The sequence below is a fragment of the Tauraco erythrolophus genome, chromosome 2, assembly GCF_009769465.1.
Source record: "Tauraco erythrolophus isolate bTauEry1 chromosome 2, bTauEry1.pri, whole genome shotgun sequence".
Classification (NCBI taxonomy): Eukaryota; Metazoa; Chordata; class Aves; order Musophagiformes; family Musophagidae; genus Tauraco; species Tauraco erythrolophus.
The window spans coordinates 121,998,550-122,013,686 of NC_141466.1; the positions used below are offsets into that span (position 1 = coordinate 121,998,550).

The 15,137-nt window shown below is 43.4% G+C and overlaps 1 protein-coding gene across 3 annotated transcripts in view; it reads right to left on the reverse strand.

Annotated features, from left to right (window-relative positions):
• Window positions 1–873: 873 nt before the first annotated feature.
• The window catches only part of VPS54 (VPS54 subunit of GARP complex), a 51,996-nt gene continuing 37,732 nt past the window's right edge, over window positions 874–15,137 (reverse strand). Inside the window, exons 17-23 of one of the 3 annotated variants that reach the window (XM_086631852.1) lie at window positions 13,602–13,707; window positions 10,106–10,193; window positions 8,362–8,483; window positions 8,171–8,251; window positions 4,519–4,626; window positions 3,518–3,612; window positions 874–1,509 (exon numbers count right to left, since the gene is read on the reverse strand). In XM_086631852.1, coding sequence (XP_086487978.1) covers window positions 1,404–1,509; window positions 3,518–3,612; window positions 4,519–4,626; window positions 8,171–8,251; window positions 8,362–8,483; window positions 10,106–10,193; window positions 13,602–13,707 — 706 coding nt within the window. In that variant the 3' untranslated portion in view covers window positions 874–1,403. Of the gene's footprint in view, window positions 1,510–3,517; window positions 3,613–4,518; window positions 4,627–8,170; window positions 8,252–8,361; window positions 8,484–10,105; window positions 10,194–13,601; window positions 13,708–15,137 lie in introns of those variants that run through there. The other 2 variants (XM_086631853.1, XM_086631856.1) reach the window with 2 other exon arrangements.

A 15,137-nucleotide genomic window follows, 5' to 3' on the forward strand; every position in this document is an offset into this window, starting at 1 on the left:
TTCATATTGTCACAGCCATGTATGTTAATTTATCTTCTCTTCAGTCATTTCTGAATTTGTACAGGAATTGAAATCCCTGTCCTGATCACTATCGATTTCTTAATGTTTCTCATGTATTTACATGCAGACAACTTTATTTTATAAGCTTAGTATAACACTGGTATGTATCATTAAAGAAGTTGGTCTTTAAAAACAACTGTGATTTTATAGCTTTATTGTGACTGACAATTAACGACATCTGTTATGCTAACAGATAGGCATGCCTGTCTGAAGAAACCACACGCACACGCTGTAGACCATTCCGTCGTACATAATCATCACAGGGTTAGGCACTCGGACTATGGTTCGGTAACGAGGTGTGAGGTGCAATACACAGGCACTTGTACTTAGTACTGGCAGCGTCCAGTCTTAAAAGGTAGTATTAAAAACTCTTAAATAAATTAATTTCAGTTGCACCTTCCTTAATGGTGCAACCTTTTATAAGCAGCCTAAAAACTTTAAAATTCTTCCTGCCCTGTTTTCTGTGTCCTCCTCGGTCTCTATACACGCACCGCTTCGTGTCTTTAGTACTGCGGAGCAACTGGCAGAGTCCTGAAACACTCCCTGTCCTCACCCTACTGCCTACGCCCAGGGTTCAGTAACAGCAGGAAACCAGCCCCACACCAGCCTTTTTACTTCCTTCCAATTCCACCAGAAGCCCCCTGTTAACCCTGTCACTGCTAACGAGGATCGTTTCACAGCTCTCTCATCCTGTGGGTAATAGCTTCGGTGAACTGACAATTGGAAAAATCCTGTCTTCAGATGGCAGTTTAGAGCCCAGCTGTCAGAAATTCCCTGAAACAGGACTGCTCCCTAACAAATCTGAATCCTATATGCAAGCAATCAAAAGACATTTATTTATATAAAGTTCTGTAAAAAAATAAATTTTAGAACAGCATAGTTTCATAGAGAAAAACATTTTCTACAGAGGTCCAACTGCAAGATTTTTGTATCGTACCATCATTAAATAAGGTGGGACACCATGTGAATTCCATTGCACTAGAAGAAATGCAAAGCATCTTTTTAATATAAAGATATACAGAGCATTCTAGACAACTACAGCTGTGTTACAGCTATGTGTTCTTTTGGATTTGGTCCAAAGAAACCTGAGTCTGTTTCCAGAGAGAATGAAAAAAAAAAAAAACAAACCCAAAACAAACATTGCACAGACAGCTGATCACTTGTTTCTTGCTGAAGGACGCTGGGAAGATCACTCCCTGCAGCTCGCTCTGAGTCCAGCTTCCCCGACTATCAATGGTGCCCTTTCTTGGACGCCGGTCTTACGTATTCACCTCACGTCGGTCACGCTGCTTAGAAGAAAGTCGGTCTGTTGTCAGAGCCAAGTGATTGCTCCCGGTGGATTATCACCTCTTCTGCTCCCAAATTTCAGCCATGTTTAGGTCTAAGTTGTTAAGGCCTTTCAGAGCTTGAAGGTTTCCAGTGTAAAAAGCTACATCTGAAGTCACCAGTCTGCAGTGAAACATACAACAAGATTAGGAGCTGAACCTGTCGCGTCCACTCGGAGCACTCAGAAAAACAAGCAGGGTTTGTTTGTGATGGGCACACGTGGACAACGCCACGTGTTCACACGCTGTGCCTGGATTAGGTGCTTTAAGAATCGGTTCAAAACTCGATGCGACGGATGTGGTTTGGTTTACAGCAGCGATCACAGCTAACGCGATTACTGCTAGGTGTAAAACTACTTACAGGGACAGGAGATCAAACGACGAGTTCAAAAAATTCAGCAGGAATTAGGCATCTAAAACTTCTATTCTCTTGCTGTAATCCCAGGCTTATCCAGACTTAAACCCCCGCTTCCATTGCAATTTAGAATATTAATTATTGCAACGGTCACTTCCGTATTCTAGAAGGTTAATGTAAAAGCAACCAAACAGCAACATTGTTTGTAACAGTTTATACAGAGTTCAAAATCTCTCCTACAGCGGTGAAACATATCGGGGGAGGACAGAAACACCATCATGGTGTTTCCAGTTAGAAAGCAGCAAGAGGTAGGCACAAAAGTTGTGTTCTCATAGTACAGAATTAACGAGGACTCACAGACCTGGATGTTTGCTACTATTACAGAAACAAGCAGTTTAAAATCCAATGAGGATCCGAAAAAAAGCGTGTTAAAAACTAGGTCAGTACTGGAACAGTAGCAAGTGAAATCCAGCGTTTTGAGGTGTCCCTTCTCAAAAGGCCCCAATGACACGCTCCCAGGGCGAGGGGTTCTGAAGTAACTGCTGCCATGGAAGAAAGACTTGGGCACTACTGTTTCCAGCTGCAGACAAGAGACCTTTCCGACAGGAAGGACAACTGCGCTGGGAAATACACTGCCAGGAACACCTGCCCCAACCCTCCTTATCAAAAAGGGATCCATTTAGGCCATGCAACCACAAGCATCTCACAGAAACAAGCAAGCAGGATGAAGACAGCACAAGACACAGTTTAGGACTAGAAACCCAAGTGTGACATGCACCCCGAACACATCCTGGGGCTGCTGCGGCCTCGCTCCTATGGCATAAGGTTGTTGGCTTACAAATACCTTAGTAAGTGCCAAAGGCAACTGGATGTTGTCTTGCAAAGACACCACAAGTACAGAAAACCATTTCAGATAGACTCTCACAAGGTACCAGGATGAATAAATAAGCTTAAGCAGGACAACTAAGAATAAATGTGACAGGAACAAAACTCATCTTCATTCCAGCAACATCTGAAACATTTATAAACTTCCTTCTCCGGCTTCTTCAGCCTCAGACAACGTTTTCTTGCATGTGGGTAGGCCGACTTAACTTCACCCCTACCACGCCGCAAATAAACGCCCCCAGGCCATTAAGAATAATTACAAACCCCACTGTTCCAGGGGACGATCCAACTTTCAGTAGGTCGCAGCCTGCAAGAGGCTGTACGCTCCCCTGGGAGGTGTGGGATGCCAGGCACAGCCAGGCACACCCTCTCAGGAGGTACCACTGAGCTGTTTCGGTGATGGAGGGTTGGGCTGGGGCCGGAAAGGGGAAAAGCTCTGTGAGCATAATCTGTTTCAAATCTAGTTCTGCTGTAAAAACAATTCCTGTATAGAAGCTGCCCATTGCACAGACAAAATACCATTTTTTTCCTATTTTTACTTTGCTAGCGCTATGAGTCATCATCCACGTTTCAAAACTGTTTCATGAATCACACAATTCCTGAGAATTAAACTGTGGCTACTGCTGTTACACAAAAGAAGAAAAAGCAATCCACAACCGAGAAAACCTACAGCAGGTTTCCAGTAGGACAATGCCCAACTCCCAATCTTTTACCAAGCTGACTGCATTCCAAGTTACCATGGAAAGGCACAAGTCATGCCCTTTACTGTAAGGAAGCTCCAATGGGACATACCAAAACACAGAGCATGGCTGCATCCTGCAATCACGACTTCTGGCAGAAGACAAAGCCTGCTTATTTATAAGCAGTAAAAAACAAAAGTGCCCAAACATACCCATTCAGAGGTCCTCCGTCATTGACCACGTTTAGATGGGCCAGCTGCCTCTTCAGGTGAAGTTTGTAGCTTGCGTTAATTCGTAAAAACAACATCTAGGAGATACCACAGAACCAGAGTAAGGAACCATTCCCAAGCTTGCATCACTGCCTAGAGCGAGGAAATACACTGTGAAATCGCTGACCTTTGCTTTTGTTTTGACATTCCATGTGATTTTTCCTTTCTGCCAGTCCTTCCGCCTCCTAATCTTTCTGGCCACGCACAATATATAACATACAGGACAGTTTACACCCTCACTTATTTGTTACGTGTTGCCTATAGAGGACACTTTCTCTGGAGCAGGAATTCTTCTTCCCTGTTGTCTGAAACATCTAGCAACTTGTATTAAAGCGAGAAGACAACAAATCTCTTCCCTGCACTATAATCACTTTAAGTCTTTTTTCCAAGAGACCATTTAATTTAGTGCAAAAGACAAACTACAACTTAGTGCGTTCAGTGACTGTATCAGTCCTTCCCGTCCTTAGATTTACAGCTCTGCAGTAGCAGTAACTGCAGCAAAATATGGAAAAAGCACATCTGGTACAATCTGGCTGCATAATACATTCAGGGACCTTCGGAAGCCAGGAAGTTTCAGCAGTGCTACAGAAGAATTCCCTAAAAGGGCTGTACTCGAGCCCCACAGCGTTGCCGCTTGTGTAGAATTCCAGCACTAATTCCTGAATTGAAGATTCACCTCTCTAGGCATTAAAACGCAACCCAAAATGCTGGAATCAGTCGGTTCTTTTTGTGTGTCTCATCGTTCTCCCTGCACACCCAAACACTTCAGTTCAAACTGAACTGTCTGCACGACTGCTGCCAGCCCCTTTGATGTGTGGGTTTCACAAAGACTCAACAGAGATTTTTTTCCCCCCCCCCCCAGATGAAGCAGAAGTCTCTCTCTTCACCGAGTTCATCTGCATTTGCAAGGGAGGTGTTACATCAACCTCAAAAATAACATTCACCTGAGTTTGCTCCTCAGGAAGGAGATCATATATAGCTTCATGCATCTTTGCCATTTGCTTGCAGATGTTCCTGAAGCATGCGGAAGGAACAGGAGCTTTCACTTCATACTGGAAATGAAAACACAACCAGTTACTCCTTTCTGCCTCTCTAAAATAGTTTACATAGGAGAGTTTCCAACAGCCGTCTCAAGCCCTGCGTTGCTAATGACGTCACGAGTCAAGGTTCATTTAGCACATCACAAATTAAAACAGTGCTGGGCATGATGTGATTCAGCCAAGGACTTGCATCACGCAAGCTTTTGGCACTTCTTTTTATAAGCAAAGAGTAACACTCAAACCAGTAGGAAATCTGAGCACTTCCCAACTTCATCTATTCATCTTTGTTAATCTGCATCGCTTCCCTTTGCTACTTACTTTTTGCCCGTTTCCACTTCCCTATGCATTACAGATGCAGAGGTGATCATCACTGTGCCCGCTACGTGGCCTGCTAGCCGGCCCTCTTCCTTCAGACTGTGTGACTCAATGACAGGCAAGCAATTCTACCTCTGCTGAACATGCCCCTCAAGCACTTCATGAGGAAAAACGACTTCTCTACAATCACATACATACAAATTTCTGAAGAAACAAGGAAAGGAAAGCATAAAGAAATGGAAGCTCCTGAAAACTCAATATTGACCAGGAAAAAAAAAAACAAACAAAACCCAAAAACCCACAAGAACATTGCAGAAATACATTGGAAAACAAAGTAGGACTCAGTGACTGAGATCAAGAAACAAGACACTGAAAACCACCAGATGGCAAGGGGTTTGCCACAGAGGGAACAAAATTCTTATGTCCCCACCCTGGATAGGGAAGATCTGAATGTGATTTCAGAAGCACCTTGAAAAACTGTTCCAGGAACAGTGAAGCCAGCTCTCCACTTCCTGGTGGAGAGGCTCTGCTGGCACAGGCCTGGGTTAAACACTGGTAAGGTGACCTTTGGTAGGGTGCTACTTCCCCACAGAACCTTGCACAATACAGTGGAAGAGCTGAATCATTATAAGTAAATAATTTACAAACACATTGGAGGAGACGCTCTCTCTCATGCTAGCCTGAACTGTGAAAGAGAACAAAGCTTGCCTGAGCGTGAGAGCAAAAAAAAAAAAGAAACAGGGAGTTTTGAAAAAGCCTTTATGGAAAAGCCAAACCAATTGAAAGGAGAAGTAGCAGAAAAAATAGTGCTGACTGCTCCAGGAGCCCTGCTCCCTGCGTGGGACAACCTCACAGCATTGTGCCTCAAGACATGAGAGCTGGGCGACAAAAGATTTACAATTTACCAGTAGAGCCCAAGGAAGCTGCAGCGATGGCCCTTGCGTGGCTACAGACCAAGCAAACTCTCTGTCCTTGACGGGGGAAAAGCAACAGCACCGGAAAGAAACCTGAGCTCCAGCCTTGCAAGTCGGTGGCAATTTTTATCTCCAGCAGCTAAGGTCAACAGCGGGTAATATCATGATGGATCAGAGAAAAATTTACTGCTCTTCTGTCCAAAGAGTCACAAGCCAGCAAGCTCCAAGACAAGCTAAGAACTTGCACTGGATTTTTTTCCATGAACATTTATTGTTTTTACAAAACCTATGCCTTTTTCACTGATAATGACAGCTGTTAAATACCCCTGTTGCTGTTTTATCTCCCTGCCAAAGTTAACAGACAGATGCTGGGAACTGTCCGCGCTGTTGTGGAACGCCCCGCTGAGCGCACAGCCTCATCACGGTGGCACTGCGTGAAGACAGCTCCTGTTCCACAGAGCTCCCAGAGGGAAGCAGCGCCTGGAATCACAAGAGTAACTTGTCCACGTCCTGGAACAAACCGTTTGTCTCCTACAAAGCAGGTTTCTAGACTGTGCAATGTTTGGTTTTAAAGCACGCTGGAGCCACGCTGCTATGGAACTCGCTCGCTTGCTCATTCGGATTTACATCCTTTAAAGTAGGTGACCACTTTATCCACAAAGCACTGAAATATCTGGACTCTCACCAAAAAGAACACACTGACACTGGTTGCACTGACATGCCCGTTTGCAAATTTCCTCTTCACAGCCTTCAGTGCTAAAACGTCATTATTTCAGGAACAAGATGAACCAAATTACGGGGTATTATGTTAGGAATGGAGGTAAATCGACCCACGGTCTCCTCTTCTCCTGCACCCTGTGGGTTGCATTCACGTCAGCCAGGCACTCTCACTCAAGCCTTTAAGAACTCTGAAGGACAGGAATACTGCCAGTTTATCTCATGCCAGCTCACAAGAGGAGAATGGGCTGTAAAGATGGAAAGACAGTAAGGCATGGGTACTTACTAACTACCATCAAGAACATAGACTGTGTTACTGGTTTGTTGTGGGCTAACTTGCTTAGTATCAACAATCTAAACTCTTGCATTTGTCTTATTTTCAAGAGACAAGAGATGAAGTGGCCAAAAAGCCATGTTACTTCACAGAACAGGTATTTTTATGTGGGGCAAAAACCTAAAAAAGCAGATCACTATTTGGAGCTTCAGAAAAGGGCATAAACATGTTTTTAAAAGTGTAAACGCAACAGGGGGCAAGGAATCCTCATTTAAACGCTTTGAGGATTTTTCCTGCCTCCAAGTTTAGGTAACACTATTTATTAGTCCAAAGAAACAGATGAAAAGAAAATGCACAACATAAAATAAACAATAAAATAATAGAAACAGCAAGGAAGACAGAAATGCTGCCTGTTACAGCTGCCTCTGCAGCCCTCATCAACCTGTGCTCCACCAGGGAGGTTCTGTGCTTCTCAGGAGCTCCTACAAGGAAGAGGTTGGCCCAGGCCAATCAGTCAAATCTGTCACTAAGGAATTAATTTATTTCTCTCATGGAGAGAGAGCTTTAAAAGAGCATAAGACATAGAGCAAAACACTAAGCTTTAAAAGCTCATGTACTTAATCTATTGGATCTGTGAGCCCAGGAGGTCCCATCTTGGGGTACTCTCTCTCAGCGTACTCCACCTTGAGGTGAGTCTGAGAGAGTGGATCCAGCCCAGGACCAACCTGTTCCGCTGATGAATGATCAAAACCCAAAAAACACTACGAGCACTTCATGGGACAGCTACTAATGCTGCTATGCAGCAGGAACTGCTAAGGCAGACCTCTGGTCCCCAGGCCTGCAGCCCAATGGATGGGTTGGTCCTTCCCCTTCAAAAACTCTTCCTCCTCAGCAGTTTTTCGCTGTTTCCTCAGCTGTGGGAAATGACAGGCTCCCCAATTCCAAAGAGGCACCATCGGGAAGAGCAGGAAACAGGAACTGGCTCCGCCTGACTGCAGACAAGAGCTGTCAGTGGATAAAACTGCTGAGGGTAGGAGAGCACTTCAGTTTCTGAACACCAGAGCATGTGCACCAGCCAAAGCATTGCTGTTACTGCTGAAGGAGTAAACAAACAAATTTTTTTTGTGGGGATAAAGGCAAATGACACTCACTTGGCAAATGTTAAGACAAAACACATTCACAAGTACGGCAGAGTTTTGTGTTTATACAGTTTAAAGAAGTTCAAACGAGTCTCGATTAGGAAAGTTTAAGACTCCATTTGAAACATCTAGGCTGTACACAACCAGACCTCCAACTGCAATTTAGAGAGTGTATAATTATTTCCATAAATCATTACCTTGGATAATAGTTTGTCAAATAAGCTATCCATTATGGCAACGAGCTTTGCTGAAATTTCAGCTATGTGGTCGTGATAATCCTGTAACGGAAGAAAGCAGGTTTTATTTATTGGCTAATGGCTTTCGTACTCTTCGGTGGATGTTGAAAAGCAGAACTTTGCATTTAATTAGGAAATGCCAAAAGAATTACCTTTGTAATGTGGTCAAAATGCCTGAGCATGCTAAACTGCTTCGGCTGCAGTCGAGCTTCAAAATGAGCCCTGATAATAGGAATGTAGTGTACGATTAGCTGTAGGCAACGTGAAGAAAGGGCTGTAAATCCAGAAGTGAGAGAGGGAAAGAAAAATAATTATTACACAGGAAACAGTCTATACAAAATGGCTCATCTCCTTTAATACAAATAACGGACCTGACACAGTTTAACATGTTTGGGGGTTTGTTGTTTTGAAAAAAGAGGAGGTAAACATATGTTTCCACTGGGAAACCCCACCCAGTGAAGACATTGGACTAGTACTTGGCTACCCACACCCAGCTTCTGTAAGATACGGGATAAGGGACTAATTTTACAAGAGGCTTTAAGTGCCTACTTGACATTTTGAGCCCTGAGCACACGCAGACATCAGAGAGATCTCAAAAGACCTGACTCATCAGCTACCTAACCTCGGCAGCCACGTTCTCAAGGCATCAGTGTTTCTTCTGCGGGAGGTGTGTGTAAACACTCCGCCCTGCCAATGCTGAGCTGCCAGAGCCCGCTCCTGCCTGTGGTGCAGGCAGGATTCCCAAAATCAAGCTTCTCCTGTGCCCACCAGGGCCCGAGCCGGCAGCAGGACACAAGGTGGCCAGCATGGTCATCGCATTGGCCAAGCCTTCTGGAGCAAAGATCTGACCTGGCTTTTCTCTGCTCACTTGTGTCTGCTCCAACTCTACAGCCCACAGCCCCTTGGGGGAAGCCTCTCCACTGATTCTCCTCAAGCTATTTCCTTTTTAAAAGTGAAATGCTGACTGGTAATCAGGACACCCTGAAACATTGCAACTGCAAGTTCAAACACCTTCTTCAACCCACCCATCAAAGGCTCTTAATTTCAGGAGATAGTTTAAAACTGGTGGTCTTGAGTAGCATGTCGGACTTCTCCGTAGCACGGAACTGGGCACCTAGTTCTCCCCAGCTTTTCAGAGCAGCTAAAGCAGCCCAGGCAGGTAACTTGGGGCTGGCAATTCAGCTAATTGAGACACCGAAAATGAGGAAACTCTCAAGCCCAAATCATAGTTTGGATTCAGCATGCAGACAGAGAGCCCTAAGTTACCTGACTGTGCCGGGACACTCAACCACACAAAGACCAACTATTCTATTCACAGCCACCCACAGAAATCACAACCACAGCACTGACACGCGGTTACAACCCGCGGGAGCTGTTACGAGGACATGGCGTTCCAGAATATGGCACCACAGGGCAGACAGGAGAGCACAGCTCAGCGAAACACACGGGGAGACGGGTTTGGCTGCATTCCTCCACCTACACACCTCCAATCTCAAGATCCCAGCGCTAAGCTGCTCCCAAGCATGCCAAAGCCACCGCTGAAAAAGTTAACTACACCTTCCCACAGTCAAAACATTTCCATGGAAAACTTGCTAGCCTCTGTATTTGTTCTTATGTTTCCTTCATGTAACACAGTGAAGCTTTACCTTTAAAGTGATTCAGTAGACAGCAAAATCATTTTATGGATTTTAATGCACCCTTTAATCAGATAATTCACTGCCTTTTTTGTATGTTTTACCCTCTAACCAGCAAGGTCTCATGACCCTCTGTGGTCCACGCATGGCACCACAATACAAACACAGTTTATCGTAAATATTTAGGTTTTTTGTTGTTGTTGTTGTTTTTTTTAACAGGCAGGAGAACGAGCTTTGACATTTTAAACACAGAAATCCATACCTAGGTTTTTTGTAGTGATTGTTTTCAAACCAACAACTTGTAATGCACCAGCCCCAAGCACTAGCTGGCAACTTCTGGAGTTGAAATACTGTGAGAAAGAAAAAGACAGTGAAAATTTATGCTGACTTTAACAACTTCACATAACCAGTTTAGAAATATCATCAATAGAATTCTGCAAGATTAAAGAGATTATTACAAAATAAATGAAGGCCAGTACCAGAGTTTCACATACTCCTTGCTACAGAGGAGTCTGCGACTGTTAACTAGTAAGACAAAAGGAACTTTTTCACCACTCTCAGCAGTCACTGGCCCATAGTATTTTTTTTCACTCAGTTTATGCTAAAGCACTCAAGGCAGTGTTTCAGCAGTGGGAAGTAGAAACAGTGTTATTAAAAACACAGTTAGCTGCTCAGTGATTTCAATAGAGGGACTAATTTCTGCTTCTCTACAAGACCTTTGGGTGAGGCTTCTCCAGTGTGAGAGTAAAGCAGCAAGTCAGATGCTGCAGACTAGCTATGTTCAGCCTTACTTTGAAAGCTGTACACAAGAATGGCTTTATACTAGAAATCTATAAAATGCACTTCTTGAACCAGGGCCTTGGGTGGAGTGAAGGGTAAGGATCTCACTAGTTTTGCTGAGTAGCGTAGGAAAGCGTAATATCAGAACGTAAAACAGCAAAAGAACAAGTTTCTGCTCTGGCTCTAGACCTTCCCCGCTGCTGATGTTAAAGAAAACTTGAAAGCACCCAAACTTACTGCTGCTGAGGTGGCTGAATCTGTGTTTATCAGACTATAAAATACCGAGATTAAGAAGTGATGCGCAGAAGATGTTAAGCCATACCAAAAAACAATTCTGTAAGAATTCCAGGTATAGTGGATGACTCATGACGTGATATTCCTAACTTGGTTCCAGGAGAAAAGAAGTTATCATTAAATGCGCGCAGGTCAGCAAGGTCTTTGGACAGTAAAACAGTTCCTTTTAGCACATTATTTCGGAATTCTGCTCCACCACTCAGCTTGAGACACCAGACACTGTAGACTGGCTTGGGTGATGCAGTAGAGATGGAGGATTCATTGCTGCTGTCCCTAATTCCTGCTCTGAATGGTGAGCAGAAGTCCCAGGGCTCACATTTGAACAAAATGTTGACACCAGGGTGGAAATTGGGAGGCAAAACCTACAGAGAGCTGACCCTTTCTCTTGCACCTGAAGAAAGATTCACAAGGAATTGTGGCAAAGCTGCCCACGGCTTGTGTTTGCAACATAGGGGACTTCCCTCACATAGAGCTCCTTTTTTTTTTTTTTTTTTTTTAAGGTCAAAATCCCGCTTCACAATAACGCAAGAACAAACCCAAAATTTCAACCCTCCTTGAATAAAAACAGGAAACAATTTTTTTTATCCAGAGAGGATATGCTGTGAACACCGCACACCCGCTGTGGGCTGCCAGGGTGGTACATCCAGGGCCAGAAAAGCAACCCAGACCTAGTGCCACCACTGAACCTGAGCTACGTCTGGCCCCCGACTTGAGAGAGGCACACCATGCTCTAAGACAGAACTCAGGATCTGAAACTGCCTGACATTAACTTCATCTCCTCCTCCTGGAAAGCAAGACCTTTTCTTATGCCTCCTGGTGGACTTGAGAAGTAGATCCACTGAGCCAAAGACAGATACATCCCACGCAGCCTAAGCTGCTCCGAGGTATTTAGCTCAGGTTAGCGCCAACTCATTGGCTGCGTGGCAGACCACTAAAAACATGCTCTGTAAAGGATGATGGACATTCATATTCTCCCCCGACTTTCATAGATACCGCTGTTATCGGATGGGCTGTTGCAGACAAAGCAGCAAGGAAGCAGCATGCCTGAAAACATCAAAAGAGCAATATCCCCTCCTTCTGACTGCCTGGAGGAAAGCATTTCTGCGTTCCGGCACTGCGGCTGCCAGCCTTCTCTTGTCTGCACCAGCTAAACAACTCCCGTAATTATGATCGTGGTTTTGTTCATACACAGGTGTTATTTCACTCTGGTTGCAGCCAAAGTCTAAAACGGCCTGGAATTTCATTACCTGGGAACACTCTGCAGCTTCCAGCACAATAAAGACTAGCTCTCGCTACCTTCAAAATTTGCTAGCTCTGACAGCTGTCAAATAAAAAGTGTAGTGACTTGCAAGGACACCCTGAGTGGCTCTTATTTTGTTCAAAGTGTAATAAACGAGCTTTTGTTTTTGCTAGCTGCTCTTCTCATCTCTCCAATTGATGGCACCACACTGCCAGATAGGAGATACAATAATTAAACTGCACATGACGGTTGAATATCAAGGAACAAAAAACAAATGACGTAGAGCTAGAACGAGATGCGGTACAGAGAGAGAAGTAACACAGAGATGCAAATCTGGCCAAGTTTGAGGCATCTGCTTCTATTCTGTCTGCCTGCAAAAAGGTGCTGCAAGACTCAGATGACGCAGCAGCTGGGGCACGAGAGGTGAAGAGGGGCATTCCCAGTCCCAGACTGACTGATTTGCCCTGGCTAGTGCTTTCAAAAGGGGAAGGCTTGTGGATGAATCTGAATGATGACTGCAAGGAGGAGTGTTCCTGAATCTCATCATTCAGATAAGAACTACCAACAGGAAGATTATTTAAAGGTCTGTCTCCTGGTTGTGTTTCCCCTCCCCTGTCCCCACCCTACGTAAAATACACTTTGGAGAATAGAATCTGTTCATCTTTTATCGATTATACTTATGTTCAGAACTCTAACACCTGACATAACCTTTGTGGGTAATGAGACAAGTGCCAACCTTGAAATACATTAACTATTAGGCTTTGGATCGTTCGTGTGTGTCTGTGTGTCTGTGTGTCTGTGTGTCTGTGTGTCTGTGTGTCTGTGTGTCTGTGTGTCTGTGTGTCTGTGACAGTTTTAAGGTGCGTTCATGTGCTCCCTTTATTATTGTTTACTTATATTACCTTGCAGTATCTGTGCTTTACCAGCTTTCCTCTTCTCTAGTGAGAAATAGATGGCAAAAAGGTCCTGGTCTTTCATCATCTTTAGATTTTACAACAGAAGTGTCTTCCCATACTATTTTTCATGCTTCTACTGACTATACCTGTACTGACTTGTAAAAACCAAGGGACTCGTTTCCTTCTTCAATATAGATATATCTCTGTGGCATCTGGGATCAAATTGCTTTTTCTTCAGCAGCATTAATCCTACACCCAGCCTGAAGGACAGGCAGCTATGACAAATGCTACTAGATGGGATTTTCCAATATTTCAGGTGAACAAGAGGAAAGACAGCCCTCCCGAATTTAATTCTCACAACAAATTGAATCTTTAATGCCTTTAGCTTAAAAGGCTACCTTATGACGCGGTAACAAACACAATCATTTCTAGACAATTTATATCATTTCTCTGAAATTATAAAAGCCAGTGAAGCATTACAGAGAGTAAGACACGTTCTCTGCCCTGAACACCCCTGATTAGCACAGACAGTACATGAGGAGTCGTACCTTCAGTAAATCAGACAGGCGGGTAAGCATGTCAGTGGCGATGGAAGGAATGTTATCCACACACTGGCAGTACTCAAGGATTATTCTTATTAACAGCAATACTGTCCTACAAGAGAGGAAACAGCCAAATATGTCATCTCAATGCACAGACGATGTTGGAAAAAAATCAAACACAGGCCAGTCATGCTCACAGAAAGCTACCTAATGCTAGAGATCATAGCATTAAATAAACCCACTAACTGATCTGAAGTAGAAGCAAAACATAAAAGATGACTTACATAAAGATGGCTATAAAGAACATCCATTCCACAGAGTGGCGTGTGGGAAAAGTACTTAACATATATGAGAGAAAATCTCTAAGGTTTACTGGTATAACTTTTTAATCTCAAAAAAAGCTACTGTGGAACTAGAAGTCTCCACACAGATGCTGGCAGGGGATAAAAAAATCCAAAGCTCTTTCCTTATACTACTGTGTAACTCTGGTCAACTTTGAGCAAGTATAAAAATCCACAGAATGTAGACAATGACAACCACTGAAAAAGACATAACGAATACGTTAAGGAGTCACAATGGCAGAAGGCAGCTGTGAAGAAACAGCACCAAATATTCAAAGATGCTCAACACCTGTATTTTCCTCTGAATTCAGTAGGGACTGGAGAATTTGGGAGCTACTGGATGGAACAGGGAAGGTTCCACAAAGAGCAGGTATGCTTCTTTGAATTCAAATACATAGAAGACAAGAAAACTAAGGAAAGTTCAAACGTTCAGAGTAGATATTCTAACATTCGAAAAAACAAAACCTCTTTCTTCCTTTAGGCTGTAGAGTGCAGAAAGATGATCAACAATCAACGGAAAAGAAACATCTGGAGAATATGGGGGTAACATCTTGGCTTTTTTTTGGTGAATGCATTTTATTTGATTAAATACAATGTAACTGTATGTGGAAGTGCGTGGGACTAAAACAAATATTTGCACCAACATGAAGCTGACAATTGCTTCACAGAGCTAAATATAACAGGTTTCAAATGAGCAGAGATGGATTAGCAAACACATCTATCAAGTAAACTTTATCTTTTTAAAGCATATTCAAATGCTCCTACTCGACTGAAATTCTCTTTTGCAGTGGTATCAGCTGGCTGGCACAGAAGTTCTGAGCCATCAGCTTCTGTTTCCAATTGAACAATGACACATCATCATGAAGCAACTCATAAAATGACAGCTGGTCAAAGACGTTATGTAAATCAGAACTTTTAAGTTTGGTGTAAATTGATGTGAGGACTCTGGGAAGTGAGATCTCCAGGTTTTACTCTCTCCACAAAATCACTCTCACATATATTTAATGCTTAAGCCTCACAGTCTTTGGAAACAGCATGCTTTTAAATGGAAGAAGTATGTAAGTATTATACATTTTAAAATGTCTTTGATATAAACAGCTTTAAGAAACTACTTTCCAATCCAAAGCAATCAGGATATCAAGAAATAGCATATGCAGCTTCTGAGATAGCCCACATCTTATTTCTTTTTCTGAATAAGATA